Source organism: Electrophorus electricus, chromosome 5 (genome assembly GCF_041902795.1).
Source record: "Electrophorus electricus isolate QZ-2024a chromosome 5, ASM4190279v1, whole genome shotgun sequence".
Classification (NCBI taxonomy): domain Eukaryota; kingdom Metazoa; phylum Chordata; class Actinopteri; order Gymnotiformes; family Gymnotidae; genus Electrophorus; species Electrophorus electricus.
The window spans coordinates 9,000,959-9,023,366 of record NC_137501.1 but is presented as its reverse complement, the minus strand read 5'-3'; the positions used below and the strand labels follow the sequence as shown (position 1 = coordinate 9,023,366).

Genomic DNA, 22,408 nt, shown 5'->3' with positions numbered 1-22,408 from the left:
ATATTTGCACATCGGAGTTTGGAGAAACGCAATCTTGTTCAGCTGTGCAGTACTTGTTGTATAGTCTGAAAGACAATAAAGCTGACTTTGACTTTGACTTGACGTGCCAACTGCATTCAAAACCGCCAAGGTGGTAGCAATCCTCAAGAAAGCCACACTCGACGGTTCCAATGTTACCAACTACAGACCGGTATCACTTCTCTCTTTCCTCTCAAAAGACCTCAAATGAGCAATTTACAATCAATTGCAAATTTCCACACCCAGAACCAGCTGCATGATCCCAATCAGTCTGGCTACAAACTAGCACATTCTACAGAAACAGCCCTCATAGCAGTGATAGAGAAACTTCATGTTGCTGAAGCTGCCAAGCTGTCATCTGTTTTGATTCTCCTAGACCTTTCGGCAGCCTTTGACACAGTAAACCAGAACATTCTTCTCTCTGTTCTCTCCAGTCTTGATGTGACTGGCTCTGCATGGAGATGGTTTCAGTCCTATCTGGAGGGACGGTCCTATTAGGTGACATGGAGAGGATCCTAATCCAAACCGTATAGACTCTCCACTGGTGTTCCACAGGGCTCAGTATTAGGCCCCCTTCTCGTCTCTTTGGTGTTCTCTTGGTGATGTACTGTCTTCTCGTGTTTTTTTCTACCACTGCTATGCCAACGACACTCAATTATTTCTTTCTTTTCCAGTTGACATGCAGGTCTCGAGATGTATCTCAGCATGCTTGACTGACATTGTGTCATGGATGACAGCCCACCACTTGAAGCTCAACCCCAGTAAAACCAAGCTTCTGTTCATCCCAGGAACTCCCAACCCTTACCATGACTTCATATTTTCCTACTAGAACTCTCTGGTATCACCATCCGAAACTGCCCATAGCCTGGGCATAGCTTTGGACAACCAGTTGCCATTCTCATGTTTCAAATCTAACCCGGTCTTGCAGATTTCTGCTTTTTAACATACAAGGGATTCGGCCCTTTCTCTCGCAGGAAGCTACCCAGGTGCTTGTGCAGTCTCTTGTGATCTCAAAGCTAGACTACTGCAACTCGCTACTTGCTGGTCTTCCTCTAAGAGCCATCAAACCTCTACAACTTGTCCAGAATGCAGCAGCACGATTGGTCTTCAATCTTCCAAAGTTCACACACGTTACTCTGCTGCTGTGCTCCCTTCATTGGCTTCCAGTAGCTGCATGCATCAGATTTAAAACCTTGATGCTTGCCTACAAAGCCAAAAATGGACCAGCCCCTTCATACATGAGGTCAATGGTCAAAGCCCGGTCCGTACCTTGAGTCCTTCGATCCTCAAGTACGGCTCGGCTTGAAATACTATGCTCAGGTGTCATGGAAGACAAGCATCGAGACTATTTTCTGTCCTGGCTTCAAGATGGTGGAATGAACTCCCACTTGCTGTACAGACAGCAGAGTCCCTTGCAGTTTTCAAATGCAGACTGAAGACCCATCTATTCATGGAATATTTAAATGCTAACTGACCCTGCTCCTATATTGACTGACTAAATGAATACTTATTGTAGGGTTTTGTTTATTACACTGATGTTGTATTAAAAACTCTAGCACTTATTGTTTATTACACTTATCATTGTTTAAGATAAACCTTATGTAATTTGTACTTCTAGGCATCAGCAGTGATCCCTGTATTTCTACAGTATTCTAGATCATTGGTATATTGGACTCTAAACTGCTGTACTGGCTAGGATGTATTCTATGAGTAAATAACAAAGTGCTTTGTTATTTACTCTGGATAAGAGCATCTGGTAAATTTCATAAGTGTAAATGTAAATGTAAATGCAAGTTTCATTTTCATATCAAAGCTGTTTCTGAAGAGGAATATCACCATCTGCTGTTCAGTGCCAAATCAGCCATCAGGAGATACATGAAAGAAGTTTATTAGTCTACCTTTGCTCATTACAATATCTTCAATAAAATAAAATATATGTAGTCAACACATTAACTTCTTTCTCAGTTGGCTCACTAAGCATCTAATATCTATTCTATCATAAAATCTTGCTATGGTTTTACATCAAGTATGACTTGAAAAGAGGTGGATAAGGTAAGGTAGAGTAAAGTTAGGGTAAACTCCTCTCATTTGTGTTAGGGTGTTACTCCTCTCATCTTACTCCTCCCATGTGATAAATTGTCACAAAATAAAACCTCTTAGCAATTTAAAAAATGAAATACTGTCTAACTTTATTTAGCGGTAAAGATAATACTTTATCATACGTGCCTTGTGCCTTTTCAGGGAACATCACAACAGGGTCTTTGGCTCGAGGCTGATGGGAAGGACTAGGATGGACGTGGCAGCCCATCGCAGGATGGGCAGAAGAGCAGACAAGGTGTTGAACATGAGAAAAGATCACAGGCACAGAGACAATAACAGGGACGGCTACGTAGCCCAAGAGGGGCAGAGACAAAAGGGAGAGGCATAGGAACTAGGGTGAAAGACCCAGCGGGTGTCCACGAAGGGAGGAAGGGCAAGGGTCCAGAAGCAGGCCAGGGAACAGAGCCGACTGGGACACCAGGATCCTGGGAGCCGGGCATGTGCCGGCTGTTGACAGTCCTGGGGGGTCTGGAGGCACAGCGGCATCAGGCAGTGGTGCATCCAGAGGCACCAGGGGCAATATCTTCCCAGGCATTGTTGAGCGACAAGTCTAAGGTATGCCTTCCAAAGCACTGGGCGCACCAGGTGGCACTTCTCCAATAGTGCAGGGCACGCACAGTGGAGTGCCTGCTAGAAGAGCAGGTGATGGCAGTGCAGGGTGGCATGCCTACGGGAGCATTGGACACACATGCTGGAGCACCTGCTGTAGGGTCAGGCAGGTGCACAGGCACTGAAGCCATGTCCACAGCCCCCATGGACACAGGAGTGTTAGGTCTTTCGCCCAGGGGTGACCCAGAACCAGAGAAGAGCCCACACAGGAGGCACAGGGTATATGGCAGCCCTCCTCAGGGCACTCGGGTGTGTTCGCTGCCTCTTTGGGTTGGGCCCCTGAGCAAGGCCCCTAACCCTCAATTGCTCAAGTTGTACTCAGTCATAATTGTAAGTCGCTTTGGATAAAAGCGTCAGCTAAATGCCCTAAATGTAAATGCTTAGTAAGACACCCTGCAGGGCCCACCTGACCACCCCCAGTCCCTAGTGGGCCCAGCATGGAAGCCTCAGGCCCACCCCCCATGAAATTCCAGGGCAGACTTCCTCCTCCAGGCCTGGCATGAAACTGGCCATAAGGAGGGAGGCTGAGGAGGTGTCTGGTTCAAGCTGGGTTTTTCTATTTTTTTCCTAGTGGGATGGCTGGACACATGACAGGATAACAAGATAACAAAGGCAGTGGCTACAAAAAAGGAAACAACACAAACACAAGAACATGGCCTAGCTGAGTCATGTGGGTCAAGCACCGTGACAGTCCCCACCCAATATACTTAGGTAAAAAATAAATATATTCCACTGACAAGTTTTGAGCAATGCTAAGATGCATATGTAATACTACCTGTTGATGATGGGATACTCATTATTGTAGCACCTTACCACCATACTAAATAACATCTGACTAGCAAACGTCTGACTTGCAGGAAAAAGTAACGTTAATGTTACGTTATGTTACTTTTTAAGTAATGTTAACATTACTTTTTTTCACTAAAACTGTAACTGTAGAAATAAATAATATTTTACTAAAATGTGTCAGTAATTGTACATTGGTAACAAACATTTCTACTGAATATGGACCAATTTGCAAATTCTGAATTAACTATCATCACTGACTTTAGCAATAAGAGCTAAGTTACATGGAAATTTGATTAGCCACACATTAATGCAGCATCCATCAGTAATCATGAGCATATTCAACTATTGTTAATGTTTTTATATTTTGTTATATTTGTTAGAAATTCCATATGAACTCTCAGTAATGCATGTGAACATATAGAGAGTAGCAGCTTTTAATTTATTGCAAATTTATATAGTATCCTGTGTGCTGTGCTTGGTTATGATAAATGGCATTATTAGTGTTTATTTGATTAAAGTGAAAGAAGTTTTTATTAATCAGCTTTTGTCATGTTTCATTCAGAATAAGTAATGAGCAAGATGAAGGATGGCAATCACATTTGGCAGTTTTTTGGGAAACCTCAGAAAAAAAGAAAAGTAAGCTGAGAGAAAATAAGTATTAGATGATATATAGAAGAGAGTTGTTTAAGAGTTGAGTCAGTGTTTCCTGACATAATAATTACCAGCCAGATAAGACATTGTCAACAATCCACTCCTGAATATCATGACAAGAAATACCAGTTGTTTACTGATAATATTTCCATGTTCACTCAGCTTCATTCAAAGTAGAGAGAGAGGGAGAGTATGAGGATACTTACAGGTCAGGGAGAGCAGGTGACTTGGAGGTGAGTAAGAAAAGGAGCAAATATTGTTGGTGATGACATCACAATTTCAAATATTAGGTAATAATAAATCAATAAAAATAGATGAAAAGTAAATAATGTTCTGTTGGTCAGAACTCTTTTCCCTCTATTTGTAACAAGTGGCTCGCAGTACCAGCGGGCCACCACCAGAGGGAGGCCACGCGGCTCCTTTTTCAGTTGCCGATCAGCTTTGTTCCTTTTTCCACCTCATCTGCCCTTTGGTCCATCTAAGGGTCCAGACCATCAGGGTCCTTCAGCCCTGCTCGTTCCCACGCTCCTGCCGCCCCGTTACTCTATTTGGCAAATTTCGATACATTTTCCAGTCAATTTATTGTTATGTAAAATCTGTGTACAAGATGGTGCTTAATACTCAAAACCTTTGTAAAAGTCTATACATTGATATTTTTTGTAACTTTAGTGGGCAAAAGGATTTATAGATTATCAAGTAATTTTTAAATGTCTTAACAGATATCTTAAAGTGATAATTAACTTGAAAATGTATAGTTTGTAAATTACCTATCGGCATCTATAGATATTTATACATACAAAATAGTTTCCACATTAGTTTTGGGGCTGCAAAATGCTGCAAATAATTTCTATGCAACATGTAAGTCGTTTATAAACTATGACTAAGAAAATCACTGCTGTCTGTTCATGTTTAATAAATCATTTGTAGGCCACTTTTAAGCTGTTTTTAACTGGGGTTCACAAAAGACACATTGTATTAGCAGCCAGGATTACTAAAGCTGTGATTTTATTTTTATTTTGTAAATATTCATGCAATATTAACTATTGGCCATAAGCCCTTTGCACTCTGACTGACTCATATTCGCAGTACACCACCGCACCTATAACACCCACATTAATTCACAAAACATATGCTTTGTCCTGTGTATTTTTATATGTCATGCTTTTCAGTTTTGTATTTGTTATTTGCATTCTGTATTTACTGACATCCCGGCACTGGCCTGTGTCACACGTATATAGTATGGCATTGCTACTTTTAGATTTTCATGCCTATATTATTTTTACTTATGTACTTCGCTTTATTTGTGTTCATAATTATTCTGGGTTGAATATTATGGAACGTTTATGCTCTGGCTGTGTGTGTGAGATGCATCAGGACAGAGATAACACAAGGACTGAAATCTTCTGAAGGAAGCAGCAACCACCTGTTTGTAACAAGGCAGAAATGGAGTATCATATGTCTCTTTTAGTGACTAATAAATTAAATCTATTTTTTTGTGTGTCTGATAATCAATAGGGGAGTGACAATACCCATGTTAGGACCTTTTTTTAAGGTTCATTATAACATTACAATGGCAGTTTTTTTTAAGTTTTTTTTGTTTTTTTAAATAAAATCACATTTCTGTCAGCAGGGGGCATGAGTTACCTTTCTGCAGCTTGCCGTTTAAATTTTTCTACCCAATTTCAATTTCTCGCCCAGTGTGTCCATAATGAAAGTATTCCTAAGAATATTATGTAATATCTTGATAATTCATCTCAGTCACACCTGTATGCTGCAAAGATTAGGTTCGATCAGATCTTTTCAAATTAAACACTCAGATGCTGGCAGGGCATACTGGTAAATATTTACCAGTATTTATGGGAGTGGTTTATGTAAAGAACAACAGACATGCCAGGGCATGGGAATAGTACATCTTCTGTTCTGGATGACAAATTCATTGTTCATTCAAGAGCAGAAACAATTGAATGTCAGATACAATTGGGGCACTCACCAAGATACAAAGGCAACAAAATGTATGACTTCAAGAATAAGACCATGTCTGACATTAACACACAAATAGATATAATGATTTCTATTCACATAGAAAAGTCAAATGGTTATTAACGTTCATATTTTACTTTCATTTTTGAAATGGGTAAAACAAAAAAGAGGGTACATGTAACACAAAAGTCATGTGAGGATAAAATAATAATCCAAAATGAGGAATTTGAGAATGTTAAGTAGGTGGCTTTATGCCTATTGTTCCAAACTGCAAGTTATCTCATATGCTTGGATTAAACTGATTTTCATATTCATTCACTGTTGGATATCACATATTGAGTGTGTTTGTGTGTGTGTGTGTGTGTGTATGTGTGTGTGTGTGTGTGTGTGTGTGTGTGTGTGTGTGTGTGTGTGTGTGGTAGCAGTTTGGCCATTAGGATTCCCCATAGTTCTCAAAGCTGATAAGAGAAATATACAAAAATGCTACTGCTACACTGTCTGGCCATGTACCAAATTCCATAAAGTCACATGATTTCCTGTCAATCAAACATTTAAAGGAATGTTTATTCTCCTGCAGTTTGTCCAGGTCTGGTGTTGTCTAGTCAGGTTTTGTCAGACAGCACCCATATTGGATTCTGATTAATATTCATGACACTTACTTTTTGCAAAATGTAATCTTATTAAGAAATTATACACAACACTTATCAAGCTCTTTAAAATTCAAAGACATTAGATTTGCTAGCACAAAAAAACAAAGAAATAAACCAAAATAATCTTATAATAAATCAACTATTCCTTATTTCTTTAATTTTCTTTTTTCTTTAATTTATTTTAACAGTTTTTAGATATACATTCAAATTCAAATGAAAACTGACACTGAGTATTCAACATGCCCACTACCATGGAGTTTTATGGGATTGCTGCATCTTCAGGTTTTTGTGCTTTTGGTTTGTTGCAGCCAAAGGTCTCAAACACAAAAACAGTTCACACACATGCATGCACACACACACACACACACACACACACACACACCCACACACACACACACACACACGCACACGCACATACACACACACACACACACACACACACACACACACACACACACACACACACACACACACACACACACACACACACACACACACACACACACACATATACACCTTGGTACATATTGATGGAAGAGAAACACCACTGAAACACACTTTTTTTTAAAATCTATGCATGAATTTCATTGATTTTAATTTAGACTTTTGGTTAGATTAAGCTTATAGGCATTTGTAAGTCAGAGGCTAATTTCTGTCCATGATGCCATTTACACTGACACTCTGTATGCATACATTATTGTTTTCCATGCCCTTGAACTTGGATCCAGGCAGAACTGCTTCCTGTTGTTTTTCAGCATCCCCCTGAGAACACAGAACAGAAGCAGTGTGACTTTTTTCAGTTTGTCCTGATTGGCAGGAGTCAAGCAACATACAAAGCTTGAATTTTGCAACCAATTGACTTACACAATCTCAAAAGCATCACAGAATGCACTGGGATGGAAAACTTTCCAATTTTGAATATTCTTAAGATGGGCTTTGTTGAAAGACCTACAGAGGCAGCGCTGTTTACTGTGTAGCCTTAAAGCTGAAACACAGAGAAAAGATTATCATTCAACAGACAAAGTGATTGTCTTCAAGTGACAATGAGTAATGTTTGTGCTACATAAAGTCCCCTGGGGAACCAAGCCAGGTAAGCCTAAGTCATATAACATAGCTGCTAAATCACTCCAAGTTTCACAAAGTTCATTTATCTCAGATTAAACTATGGAAGTTGTTGATTCAATTAATTCATTGCCAAGGTCATGTCAAGGTCATTAGTGGCAAGTTTTTAGTTTGTCAAACTCTGGAACACTGCAATGAAGAAGAGTGTGGATTGCAGTCAGCAGATGTCAACAGAACTGGCAGACTGAAGTGACTTGGTGGAGTGATCATTACCCATGACTCTTCAATGCTATTTGATTCTTGTCAGACAAGTGTAGCAAATACAAATGGTCAAAACCACTTCATATTATGTACAGCACCTTCATATTCATACAGAACTGTAAATCACAAACCTGGCCACTGATGAATATTGTTAGCCACAACTTGAACTATAAATTAGCAAAACCTCTGGCTAAGCTTTCAGGCAGGTTTTCTCAGCCTTTGTGGCTCAGCTGAGCAGAGGTGAAAGTGCCAGAAGAAACGACTTAGGCTCACATACCTGCACTGAGCTCTGCACACGTCAGAGCAAACAGCAGGAGCAGGACCAGGGTGCTGCGGCTCATGGCTGGTGTCTTCTGCTGCCCGAACCCTCTCTGGCAGGAGATGTGATGGACTGGCCCTGGACAAGTGTGCAGGTGGAAGGAGTCTAAAGGGGTTTATATAATTTATGCATGGGGCTGTCCTTTAAAGGATTTTCCATTCGAAATGTGGCATATGTAGTAATGGAAAACTGAGCCAAACAAAGAGGAAGCTGATGCGAGTGATGCAATGATGTTGAAGACGGCTGTTCTCTGGCCAAGATTGGGCTTCCGCCTACACTGTAACTCCCAGGATTAAAAAAAAAAAAATCCAGACTTTACCCACTGTGAGTGCATACCGTATGTTAAATCATTTTATGAAATGTTTATGAAATGTGATATACAATTACATTTTATGACAAAAGACAGTTCATAATGGTAAAGAAGCATTCATTCCATTTGGAAGCTATGAGGTGAATTATCTTGTCTATCCCATGAGATAGGTTACTGTTTTGTGCAAATAAAAGGGCTATAAGGATACTGAATGCTCCTCAGAAAACCCTCTTCATGTAGCTGACCCCCCCCCCCCCCCACCCACCCACCCAATTGACGTATCTGAAATCTAAAAAGTCCCTTGGATTTGACAGTACTGCACTGATACTTTAAAATAATATATTAAAGTCCTGATACTTTAATATAATATATAATATATATGTCCTGATACTTTAATATATTATATAATATATAATATAATAGTTTTCACACTTAGTCACTGTACAGTTAATTGGCAACCTACTTTGTTGTGCTGCTCATTTGTGAATAAAAATGTAGATGCATATACTGTAACTTGGAACTACATTTTGGAAAGCGAGAATACTCATGTCAGACAACACACTGCTCAAAGCATTCTCTTATGAAGGGAGGAATAGATATGGCCTGTATTTTGTAGCATCTGTCGGGCTGGGTAATTTTGCGGGGATTTCAAAATGCCATTACATTGCGAAATGCAGGAGTTGTGATGTGCATCCTTTGCAGAGGAGAGACTGGCAAAAGTCTTTCACAGTAGACTGGGTTGGAGTTTTGGAGCACAAACATACACTCATACAGAACTTTGTCAGTAAAGATGAGTGAGAAGAACAACTGAAGAGGGGATGGGGAGGAGAAGTTGTCAGCTAACAGTCTTACCTGGAGAAATGCATAGCTCGGACGCATGCATGCTCTGTTCCATTGTCTTTATTGTACTACATTTTGAGAGTTTCCCATTCTCAAAAGGAACATTTTTCAGTTATTTTTCATCTTAAACAGTCTTAAACTTACAGAGAAGATCAACACTCAAGCATGCAGCATTATGAGCAAATGGAAGAGATGGAAAAACAACAAAAGCAGTTTTGATAGAAAATAAATGAGAAATTGCATGAAAGAGCTTATAATAATACACTACACACATTAATAATGATACACCTATTGTCATGGGAAAACCCAGAAAAGGCCCAGAAAAGTGTGTGTGTGTGTGTGTGTGTGTGTGTGTATGTCACATTGGGACATTTGGGGATTTCATAATAACCTGTAAAGGGGCTGAGGTAGCGCTCATGACTAATCCTTACAACTCACCCATATAATGCTGTAAAGATTAATGCTATGGAGATTTCTGTAGGGGGAAATGCGGCCCTGGAAGGAGAGCCTCTTCTGGAGATGGGGATCTGTAGCCTACCTGGAGATAGGGAAATCCAGTGGGAGTTACCAATATGAAAGAATCATAAAGTCACTTGACAAATAAGTATGCCAGCAATACAACAACTATTAGTGATGACTAAACGTGAGATTCGATATAAATATTACTGTAATTGCTATTATTTTAGTAAATGCTATTGTCTGTTACCTACGCCCTAGAATGATATACCCAAAATACTTAAGCGGAGGAGCCAGGGGGTATAACTGGGGGGGGGGGGGGGGGGAGTTAGATGTTTGTATCCCAGGGAACATCCAGTTAGTTTGGAGGAAGTCATGCTAACCCTAAGCCTGGTTTACTTTCATTGACTGGCCGAGGCTGGCTGAAGAAACCAGCATTACTATAGCTATTTATTCATCTTTATTTATTGAAACCCATTTTATAAAAGTTTTATTTGCTCCATCTTCATCAGCAATGAATGCAATAGGTATGATTATTTACAATGCTTGCAGCTTCATGGCTAGAAGTGCAAACTGTTCAGTTCAACAGCTTTTTTTGTTTTGTATTTTTACCTGTGATTCATCTGCAACCACTTATGCCTGCTCTCACTTGCACTGATGACAAGCCATTAGTCATTTCAAATGCACATAACGGTTATCAAAATTAGAAAGTTCAACTCACTTGCTCCTTGTTATCTAACCTTTAACATAGGTCTTGGAACACAATCATACAAAATCTGTTGGCATGCAAAAAATGGAGCAGATGAAGCCAGTTCTCCAAGAGTGCTTTCTTTATATTTGCTTAGTTTAACCTCGACTCCTTCCTTTGTGTGATCTAATCTGAACAAAAGGTGCCAAAACTTACTTTCCCCCACTTGTAGAAAAAATAGATCCCTACATTAACCCACATTGTCATTAAAAGTGATTGGAAACAAAATGCTGTTTTGCTTTTTTTCATAATAGTAAACAAATCTTTTTTGTTTGTTTGTTTGGGGTTTTTTTGCTTTGCATACGTAACTTTAATTCATTTAGGTTTGGCCAAGAAGCATTTCTTGTTTTCCCTCAGTGGTGCAACAGCAGCAGTTCTAAATTAATGTTCAAGAACATTAAAGAATCCATTCAAGGATCAAGATCAAACCTTTGAAGGGGAGATACTGAGGAGCCCATGACACCATATGATTTTGAGTGGAACGAATAGTGTGAAAGGTTTGATAGAACAGTGCTATGCACCTCATAACTCATAACTCATCTGCCTTTTGACTCTTAGTTGCAGTGCAGAAAGTGCTGGGTGCAGCCTTTACCAGCAATGTCACCAGCCCAACTCTTGGTTCAGCAACTCCTGTTCATTGGATTGGCAATGATACCCTGACGGCAAACTAAGTGAAATGTTAAGCATCGAACAGAATCAGTGTCAAACACCGGAGGTGAACTGAGTGCCTCTATCAGATACAATGTCTTCTGGTAGGTGAAACACATTGTAAAGAATAGCTGTGGGGAGTTTTGGAACGTATACTAGCCTGCAACCTTTTGAGAAGTGGTCGATCACCACAATAATGCATGTATTAGCTTGTGAAAGAGGTAGATCCCTGACAAAGTCTATGGCTAGATGAGACCATGGGCACTTCAGAATGGGGAGCTGTTCCAACAATTCCATCGGTAGCTGATGAGGGGCACAGATATCACACTAATTGACAAAGTCTATTGTGCCTTGAGACATACCAGGCCACCAATACCTCTTCCTAAAATTGGGATTGACCAGAACTGAGTGAGGTATGTACTCACTGGAGAAAAACAGGACATATCTTGTCCCGAGGGCAGTCACTGGGGGGTGGTTTAGGGGTCTGTGACTGGATGATTTGTGAGTTGATGATCTATTGTATAGGGGCCTTAATGACTGATGGAGGTATTATGGACTTCTGGATCTCAGGTGAGTCTACTCTATCAAAAACACTTGACAGGGCGTCTGCCTTAGTGTGTAATTGTAATTAGTCTGCCATAGTGTGTAATTGTAATTAGTCCGCCTTCATGTGTAATTGAACTGAGTGAAAAACAGCGCCCGCCTGGCTTGCCTATCTTTCAGATGTCTGTGCTGCCGTAATATACTCCAGATTGTTATGGTCAGTGAGGATGGTAAATGGGTGAAGAGCGCCCTCTGGCCAGTGCCGCCATTGCACTAAATTGGACTTTATAGGCAGCAATTCTCTATTCCCTACGTCATAATTCCTCTCTGCAGAAGCGAGTCTCAAAATCGCAGGGAAGAGGATGGCCCCCGTGCCGATTTCAGAACTTCTGACTGTATGTTTTTTAGTCTTTGAGGCTTCGGAGGTCAATAGATCTTTTCACAAATAACGTAGGCCAGGTTTGATATAGAAATTTGTTACTCCCTTGTGTACCAGAATTTAATGTTGTGGTGTTTGACAGCACCAAGCCTGTTGCAAGGTGGAGTAAACCACTGTTTTCCGTTGTCTCAGTTTGTGTAGTTGAAATGATTTTTAATTGCTTATAGAAGATAACATCTGTATAGACAAAAAATACAATTATTAAAAAAGGAAGATGGTATCATATGGCTATTGGGTGTTAGTGGAGGGTTTTATCTTTGTGTTTTTTATTATGTGGACTTAATGTTTTTTTAGGTGTGGGGATTTAGGTCGCACATTATTGGTTTATTCTTCTTTGGTTTTGTTTGGAGTGACTTTTGTATTTTGATAACTGCCTACTTCAGACCACTAGACCCATGTAGTTGAGTGTTTTCACTTCTTGTCCCCAGATCTTCTGTACCAGTAACTCCAGTAAAAATGAACTAAACTGTAATATGTTGTATAGTTCGTACTTCAGCTATTCCAACTGTAGTGTTTGTATTATTAACAATCACCGAGGACGTTGTATGGCTGAGAGAGCATATCTGATTACCACTGTGTAACGGCCAGAGTGCCGCAGGGCAAAGAACAGGATGCAGAAGCGTTTCTTAACGTAGACAGACATTTGTTTAACAAGCTGAGACACGGAAAAACAGTGAACGTTATCGCACTCACATAGAATAAGCAGCGCAGTGTGATACAAACGGCGAACAAGAACAGAAACAGAAGCACGAGCGGTAACTAGAGCAACGAACATGATCGGTGAACACACGCATACACATGAACAACGACCGACAAACGACAGTATAAACACAAGGCTTTAAATACATACATAAGTGCCATGATTAACAAGATGCAGTTGTATGATAACAACGGGTGTGCGGCTACAAATAAGGGGGCTGTCACAGAGAACTGACAAACACGATTCCCACAGCACGTGGCGGGCCGTATGTGTGGGAAGGGGAGCGTACCATTACGCACTGGATTGCTGATTACAGCTGAATTATTTATACACTTTTATGTATGTCAGTAAAACCCATTTGTACATAAGTTCTGCAGTCCTTTAATCTTTGCTGTCAGAGTACCTGTTTTGGTGGGAACCTGTAGCTTGTTCCCATCATAAACGCTTCATCAGTGGTGGAACGTTGGCCCGTGTGATAGTCAGTGGATGCCACAAATTAATAGATAAGAATTATGGAATAATGGAAATTCAGGTATTTTTGACAGCTTTAGATTCATTACATGTTTCATAATACAATATCAATTCTATCAATAATTATCATATCAATAATTTCCCAGATCATGCTTTCTGAGATAAATACTGCTTTTGCTGCCTTTCTTGTGCATCTCTACTTTTCAAACCTGCACATGATCTAGGCTAATAGATAACTGAACATTTTTATTATGAATGTATTGGTTAAGAACATTAGATTGGTTCTTGTTAAAACAAAGGTCTTTTTGCTAAGTCAATAACTGCTGATGTCACGCAAGTTTCTTACGTTGATATCATGCTGTTTTCTCCACTGTAGGCACTTTACATATATTTCTAGATGTCGGCTTTATGTCTTTTGTATCCCAAGAGGAAACAGCCTAATATGGTGTGGAAGCTAACAAAGCAGCCTTCTTCTCTCATTTACCCAGTCAAAACAGCTCATAATATCGTGAAAAAAAAACAACGGATATCCTATTTTAAAATCAGTTTGTATAAAGCTAATTCCCACAGTTTTTTAAAGATGTAGTCTGTCCAAAGCAGGAGAAAATCATGCAGCAAATAATTTTCTGTTAATGAATATATTCATCTTCGGGCACTCATCGCATGCTCCAACAGCATTGCTGGTCCTGTCCACCAGCTGATATGTGGTTGAAAAACAGGCTGCCAGTTTACGTTTAACAACTAATGTCATATGAGTCAATGGCACCACTTATTTATTAATTTTTTTGACCTAGCTCTGAAAGATGATAATTTTGCTCAGTGTTGGTGTAATTTTAATAAGCTCTGAATTAGTGCAGTAAAACCCTTCCAACTTAACAAATCACATCAAAGTGTACGTTTGTGCTTTCTGGAGATAAGCCAAGGTAATCATATTGCGAGTTCCTCATTTCCAGCTTGCTCTTTCTGAGAAATGTTGGCTGTGATAGTAAAACGCACTGAATGCAGTGTGCTTGAAAATGTTTATAGTGCAATATTAATATTATGTTCAGCTTACATTTAATGGCTGTTGTGATGTTTCACAAAATGTCATAGGCCTATCCATAAAATACATTCTATAGGTATGAGCATAAAATAAAAATTATGCATTAATTCACATAAAAGAAATTTGCTGTGGATGTTCATTTAATATTATATTGATATTAATATGAATGGAACACAAAACTGTTCATGGTGAATATTGTGCATGGTGTGATTTCCGTATTAATGTTAGCTAACATAGTAAAATGGAATAAAAAACATTTGTGATATCATACAGGGAAGATCAAATACACAGGAACTCTGATATCCATTAAAATTTTGAATATGTGTAGTCATTAATATTTTTAGAACAGGTTCATACAAGTTTTTAATCACATGGAGGAGAAGAGCGTTTATACTGATTGCTGTAATAAAAGTATTGTTTGGTGAGAAAATGTGTAAATCATTATTTCTTATGATGAAATGTTTCCACAAAAACCTGAAGAGCCTATCATTGCTTTCACTGTAAAAGGAATTCCACCAGAGGCACTCAATCCAACTATTATGATAATGTTTATTTCAAAAGATTATTTATTGTGTTCCTTTCTCAACAATTTAAAAAGTCAAAATATCAAGACACATGCATAAAAGACATAGAGACAAAACAAACATTATACATCACAGTGTTTGGTGGTCTGTTACATAATTTAAAGAAGTAACCAAACTATTTACATTGAAAAACTGACTGAAGTGCTGATTTTGTATATAAAAATTTTGGCACATTGCTTATGAACACATGACTGGATAAACAGTTGCTTCCACTCTCATGACCTCAGCGCATTTCTCCAGGGCAGTATGAGATGAGGCAACTCTCTCACAATTCCTCTATTGCTGACTCCTGGAAACAATCATAAGCAATGATAGTAAACATTTCACTGAATATAATAAAGCTCAGGACACAATATTCTGTATGACAGTATACAACCATAAAAGTTGTTTTTTTTTTTGGGAAGATAATGCATAAAAGTTATAAATAGACATAAACTGACCTTTTTTGCATCTTCTTGATGAGATTCTGGACAAAGCCAGACTCTGGATTTAAGCATTTCTGCTCCATGGTATCCTTTAGTGTGACACTGCACAGAGCCATTGAAAGAATCACCAGGTTGACTGATTTATTTAACCAAGATACCTACAGTATATGCTCATTATAAAGTTATGATACTTACATGATCTCCTGTTTATCACAAGATGGGCTGGGAGATAATATTTCAACTTTCTCAACCCGATTTACCCGAATTACTTTGAGGCCAGAATCCCCACACAAACACCGTCCACGGGTATGTCTCGCCTGTCCTGGAAAACAAAAGCATTGCTTTTCATTGGGCCCACTGTGGACAGTAAGAAACAATGCAAGTATGAGTGTTCATATAAAAAGCTATCACTTCCAACAAAAAAGGCTTCCTTACCTTTGATATCTGCAACAAGCAGACAGATGAGGATGAAAGTTGCGATGGTCTTCATTCTGTTCTTGGGCTTGGAAATCTGCTCGGTGTACAGTTGCCTTTGCAATCTGAGTTATAAGTGAAGGTGATACTTTGCTCAGATTTATACTCCAGCCTGGGCCATCCCCAATTATGGCAGTTTTAGTTTTCATTTCTTAGTGGTGTGGGTTCCTTTTCCTTAGTCATTTTCACTTCCCTGTCAGCTAACAGCCTTGTAGACTTTAATATAAGGCATTCAGATGAAATTGTAGAAGTGATAATGAAAAATGGAAAATACACCTACTGTGTTGGTTTTTTGGAAGTAAAAAGTAAATGTGGTCTGTGAAAAAGGATTATAGCAAAACACAAACCAGGGCAAGTCACCCTAAAATGAAACAAAGTGTTTTGGAACATTTATTCAACAGCACATATTAGTGGATGAATTAAACATCTAAGATGTTAGGTTTCCAAGTTACAAGCTGTTTTAGAAATAAAGATTTACTGTAGATTAATAATGACTTTTATCATTGCAGTGTATTCAAAATTATAATTTCTTGCCTCAACACTACTTTCCTATGAAAGTGGAAACTTGGTGTAGATAGGGGAAGCGAGATGCTTTCAAAATGTATACTGCTTCTCCTGGACTTATGACCTACATCAAACACTGTTGCAAAACCACAAGGGCACGTCTGGAAGACATTTGCTATTTTTTTCATGCAGACACATTAAGAAGAACTACGCACAAAATGTTTGAGTGAAGTAGAACATAAAAGATTTAAATATGAGACCCTCAAACTCGCAGGCCTCTGGTGGAGAATCTGAGCTTGAAGGAAAAAGACCGCCCAGAAGAAGATATATATTTACATTTATATATATTTATATATTTATCCTGCTCCGGGAAGATTTTTTTTAATCTGTTCAACCAACCCTATTGCTCACCTCGTGCTTTCTTACCCATTGCATTAAGCAGAAACACAAACCTTAAGGCAGAGAGGGATTTACATAGATGTGTCTGAAATTACCACATAAGAAAATATTTGGAACCACAATATCCCATTACTCTGTTAAGCCATAACACAAGACACACATTTTTGTTTCGCACCTAATGACTAATTGACTAATGGAACCATGAAAAGACCCAATTGTTGTATATCCTGGACACTTCATGAAACACATTCCTTTAACTTATTTACATTGCTCTCCTATTTTTTTCACCAACCCCTTTAATGCAGTGCACAGTGTGTAAGGCTCGAAATTTACAGAAAGCACATTGAATTATCACAAAAAAGTGTCTTTATCTATGCAAGAAAAAAAAAAGGCCAGGAAAATACAGGTTGTGAGGCTATTGGCTAGACATTATTGGTGGCTGGTAGTACTTGCTTCAGTAAGGTGAGCAATATATACCAGTGGCGATGAAGCAATCAAGCAGGTTTGGTCTAGAGAACCTGTTATTGATAAATGTGAAAGAGATATATTCTTCAATTTGTCACTCAAGACTGATTAATGGCTTTAGAGCAGATGTCTTTCATGTTTATTCCTAATATGAGAGGTCAAAGGTAATTAAATTAACATTAAATGCTTTGATGTTAATTGATTATTCCAGTGGCAACAAAATTCTAAATAGTGACAGATTGTTATGTTAACAGATAACCCTTCAGTGTACACTAATGGATTTGCTTCTGAGTCTGCCACAATATCCCAAGGTATGCCCCAAGGCTTCATTCTTGGACCATTTCTGTTTTTAAACTATAGTTAGGCTCTTACTACTGTTTATTCAGTTTTTCTCCCATTTCATTTGCCAAAGATACCAACCTAATTTTGTCTAACAAAAATGTATCTTTATACAGTATGATTTAGACCAAAACAAGTTAAATGTATCCAAATGAAACTTAATTATATTTTCAAGGAAAAGTAGCATATACTGAGGCAAGCACCAGTTACTACTGATAGATATAGCATTGCTATGGTCTCAAATGACATCCATACTGATGAAAATGTAAACATATTTACTTCCTAATACAAATGTTATTAAGAACATTTGATTTGTTGCTAATGAGAAACCTGGTAGTTTTTCGTGAAATTGTCAGTCACCTTTATTATATGACAAATGTACACTTTTGTAGATTCCAATTAAACCTTTAAAAAACACTATATACTGCAACCTTTTTGATATTTTTAGGCACTTTTAATATGAAAGATACATAATACAAAATCATTAAAATGAACAAATGCAATAATACATAAAAAAGTGAATACAAAAGCAATAAAATATAAAATATAATCTTACAAAAGGTTACAAAACATTTGTACATCTGACAATATACAGTAGTGCTTTTTATTATATAAAAATCAGAATTATCAAAGTGAAATTGTTTGCAACATCTAACGTCTCTTCAATTATCTTGACACACAGTAAAGAATTTTAAAATGTATGATGTTCACAGACTTCTCTTCCACATCAAGAGACGTGTTTTATCCTCTAGGCTCACTGCAGACTCCTAAAACAAATCAGTGAAAAGTCATTGAATATTCCCTACATTTTAAAAAAATTGTAGTTTTAAAAGGGGATGTTATTTGACCATATACACTCTATTATTAAATTCAGAAACAAAAAGGTCAATTACTGTCAGTAACTGAGAAATTCTCACCTCTTTTGAATTGCCCTCTTGATATAGTTCTGGGCAAATTTAGATTCTGGTTTCAAGCATTTCTGACCTGCATCCTTTTTCAAGGTGACACTAAAAAGAAATTTTAAACTGGTTAGTCTGGATCAGACTATTAACATGAGACAAACTATGAGTTGTTCTGTATACGAGCTATTGTTTTACAGCTTACATGATTTCCACATTTTCACAGTATGCGCTGGCAGGATAAATTTCCACCTTGTCGATATTTTGTGGTCGAACCATATTCAGCCTAGGACCCTGACATAAGCACCTCCTCACACTACTCATGGCCTGTCCTGCAAGAAGAAAAGAATCATATAATTTGTTCTATTATTAGAGATTTATTCATCAATGTTCCAGAAATAAAAGCGCTATAATCAAATATAAGGATATAAGAAATTAGCCTACCTTGCACATGGACAATAACCAGACAGGCAAGAAGAACCAGAGCTGCTGCAGACTTCATTTTGCTGGGAGTTCTTGAAGATGTTGTTGATGATGCTCTTGAAGGAGATCTTTACTGCAGCTTGGAGACTGAGCCAGTGACTGAGTGAGGGTGCTTACTCCAGATTTATATGGTTAGATTGGGGCTTCCCCTGCACTTGGATGGACATATCTGATTTTTGCCTAGGAGCAATTTCAGTTTCTGAAGCACTTCTTCCTCTTGAGAGGACCTTCTGGTTTCCTTTTTTTATGTTACTGTCTAGTTTCTTGGAAACACTTGGCTTTTAGTTATTGTTGCATGAGGCAGCATTTCATCACATATTTAAGTTGCCTTTTCCTTCTTCAATTTAAATAATTTCATTAGAATAATTTTCAGAATTTTAGAAAATCCACCACACTGAGTATGGGCTCATACTTCAACTGTGTAAACACTGCGGGAGCTTTAGTTTTAGTCTGAATACCTTTATGAAAGGTAATTTTTGAAATTCCATAAAATCAACACCAGGTAATAGTCCTGATTATGGAAACCCAGACCAATCTTTTCAGTGGTGGCCTCACTCTATGTACATTATCAAATTTTGCGAAAGTTTTTCATGAAATTAAAAAAAAAATCAAACACACTTTACTGACAGTCCTATAAGTCCAAACAAAGCTATCTGTGTTGATGCAACTCAAAAGTGCTGAATTTTCATTCCAATATCACACATTTTTCCTTTTATGGGGTTGGTTATGCAAGATGATCTTTAAGTTTAATATGGTTTATGCATGTTTTTAGTATATCAGAGCAGGTCTATTTTTTAATATTCAAATGTATAATTTTTCTTAGATTATTTTTATTTATTTATTTATTTTTGCCTGTGAACAGCAGCCACTTCTCTCTGAAGGACTATATAGACTTTGTTAGTTCTAATAGATAGTTACCAGATCACTGAGGGTGTGCAGTGCAGAGGGAGGACATATATAACACAACAGGGGTGGAAGAACAAAACAGAAAACAAAACCATAGTAATATCATCAATGGTAGAACTATAGTATATAAACTGATCGATATGCATGTAAATATACCTGATTTACATAGTAAATCCAAAATAATAATAATAATAATGATAATAAATGGTATTTGATGTGTGTGTGTGTCTCAGTGTGTTCATGTCCAAGTATGTGCTTTAAATGTGGTAAGCGGAGGGGGGGATGTGTTTTGATTTCTAAGATGTGTGATATGTTTTTTGGATCATATCTAGGTGTGATTCGTTATTGTAATACTGTTCTTATAGTTTTTAACTGTAGGTGGTTAATGAATGGTGTTCAAGTTAAGTTGAATTGTGATGTTTTGTTTTTGAGGGGTGCAGGCAAATTTTCCATGTAATCTAGTATTACAGTTTTCCAATCTGTAATACTGATGTGGCTTCTTTATTTCCAGTTGATGAGGATGAATTTCTTTGGCAATGATTAATGCCATGTAAAGTGTTGTAATATTTTCAGTAGGCAAAAATCAGTAAGTCTCTAAACAAACAGAGTAGTGTGACACTGGGAGGTAGGAAACGAGAACCGAGTGCTGATATGGAGCTTCTTGATTCTCCATGACGGCAAAAGGGAAACAAGAAAGAACAGTGGTGAGGTGGTTTAAACAAAACAGAAATATAAATAGCTGGTAGAAGAAAGTACTGAGATGTGACGAAGCAGCAGGAGGTCTTGTGGTGTGATAGCCAAGTAACAGGCAGCACTGGAGGAGTGCACTTGTGGGCTTTATATAGGGAGAGGAAACAAACAAAGAACAGATGAATGTAATCAGCAATCGGGCGATTGAGAATGGTACAAGTGCAGTGTGTGTGTGTGTGTGTGGCCCTGAGATTGGGTGCCTGGTCCAACTGTGACAAGTATGGCGATAGGGGATATGTGTGTTTAAGCAGGAGGATAGGAGGTTGATCGTTTTTTGCTGGTGAAAAACAAAAACCAGTTTCTTAGATATAAGCAAAATAAAAAGCGACTGCCACATAATTGACCACATAAATGACCTTCTCTTGACGTAGCCTGAACAAAATATTGCAATGTTCTTGGTTTTGCAATTGGTGAAATCCCATGTGAGTTTTTTTGTGCATCAGTCTCCTGTTTGTATTCCTCACCCCTTATTGTGCTCTGACTGACTGAGTGAGGGTGCTTACTCCACATTACACGCTTAGATCAGGGCTTCCCCTGCACTTGGATGGACATGTCCTATTTTTACCCAGGAGTGAACTAAATTTCTAAAGCACTTCTTCCTCTTTACAGGACTTTCTATTTTTCTTTTCATGTGGCCAGCTAGTTTCTTTGAAACACTTGGATTTTAGCTATTGTTGCATGAGACGGCATTTCATCACTTTGTTTTGATTGTCTTTTCCTTCTGTAGTTTATGATGTCATTTTAATTAGAATAATTTTCAGAATTTCAGGAAGTCCACCACACTGATCATACTTTCAGTTGTGTAAAACTGATGGAGATATAGGGTGAAAGTGTCTGGATACCTTTTCAAATTTAATGAAAGTATGTAAAAATATTATTTTTGGAATTTCATAAAATCAGCAACAGGTAATAGTTTTGCTTGTGGAAACACCGACCAAGATCTTCAGTGGTGGTCTCAGTCTATATACATTTTATTTCTTTTATTTTTCCTTATTTAAGGTATCAGCTGTATCAAAAATGCAAAATAAAAGAATTCCTGTATGGTACACTTTTGCTTCCAAGTATCTGTTGACACATGCTGGACACCCCTTATAATTAGCTGTAAATGGAGTTCAGCTAAATCCTAATGTACAAATTATTACAGCTATGTCTAACATTATATCTGACAATGTGTTGCAAGACTGCATTAACCTTCTTGTACTTGAAGAGAAATAGCTCTCATATTTAATTGAATCAAAAACTCAGATTGAGCAAGAAATCAGCCACCTACCCAGGAAAGGTCAGTGAGGATGAACAATGCTTTAAGGAGGGCAGCTGGATATGTAGTGTTTTTGGATACATCAGCTGCACCTCTGTGAGAATTCAAGCCCCATCTAGAGACATATTTGTTATGTTGATGGAAGGGCTTTCATTCTTTAAACGTCCAGGTTGTTTGTCCCTCTGATTTGAAACTAGTTGTAAACTAGGGTCAATTTATAGATAATATAGATCTGCCTTGGATGTATGCATTCTAATGGAGAGTTTGTAAATGTGTATGTGTAGCT

The 22,408-nt window shown here is 38.1% G+C and overlaps 3 protein-coding genes across 3 annotated transcripts; all 3 read right to left on the bottom strand.

Annotated features, from left to right (window-relative positions):
* Positions 1-7,162: 7,162 nt before the first annotated feature.
* LOC113589772 (C-X-C motif chemokine 11-6-like) lies at positions 7,163-8,552 on the bottom strand. Its single transcript, XM_027029573.3, has 3 exons — positions 8,398-8,552; positions 7,662-7,782; positions 7,163-7,559 (listed from the first exon to the last, which is right to left on the bottom strand). The coding sequence occupies exons 1-3, from the start codon at positions 8,459-8,461 to the stop codon at positions 7,466-7,468; spliced, it is 279 nt and encodes a 92-aa protein (XP_026885374.3). The 5' UTR covers positions 8,462-8,552; the 3' UTR covers positions 7,163-7,465.
* Positions 8,553-15,167: 6,615 nt separating this feature from the next.
* Positions 15,168-16,225, bottom strand: LOC113589575 (C-X-C motif chemokine 11-6-like). The gene is made up of 4 exons (XM_027029301.3): positions 16,081-16,225; positions 15,841-15,967; positions 15,661-15,747; positions 15,168-15,509 (listed from the first exon to the last, which is right to left on the bottom strand). Exons 1-4 carry the CDS (start codon positions 16,133-16,135, stop codon positions 15,497-15,499), a joined length of 282 nt encoding a protein of 93 aa, XP_026885102.1. The 5' UTR covers positions 16,136-16,225; the 3' UTR covers positions 15,168-15,496.
* Positions 16,226-18,255: 2,030 nt separating this feature from the next.
* On the bottom strand, positions 18,256-19,319 carry LOC113589567 (C-X-C motif chemokine 11-6-like). Its single transcript, XM_027029289.3, has 4 exons — positions 19,170-19,319; positions 18,931-19,057; positions 18,744-18,833; positions 18,256-18,593 (listed from the first exon to the last, which is right to left on the bottom strand). Exons 1-4 carry the CDS (start codon positions 19,225-19,227, stop codon positions 18,581-18,583), a joined length of 288 nt encoding a protein of 95 aa, XP_026885090.1. The 5' UTR covers positions 19,228-19,319; the 3' UTR covers positions 18,256-18,580.
* Positions 19,320-22,408: the final 3,089 nt, after the last annotated feature.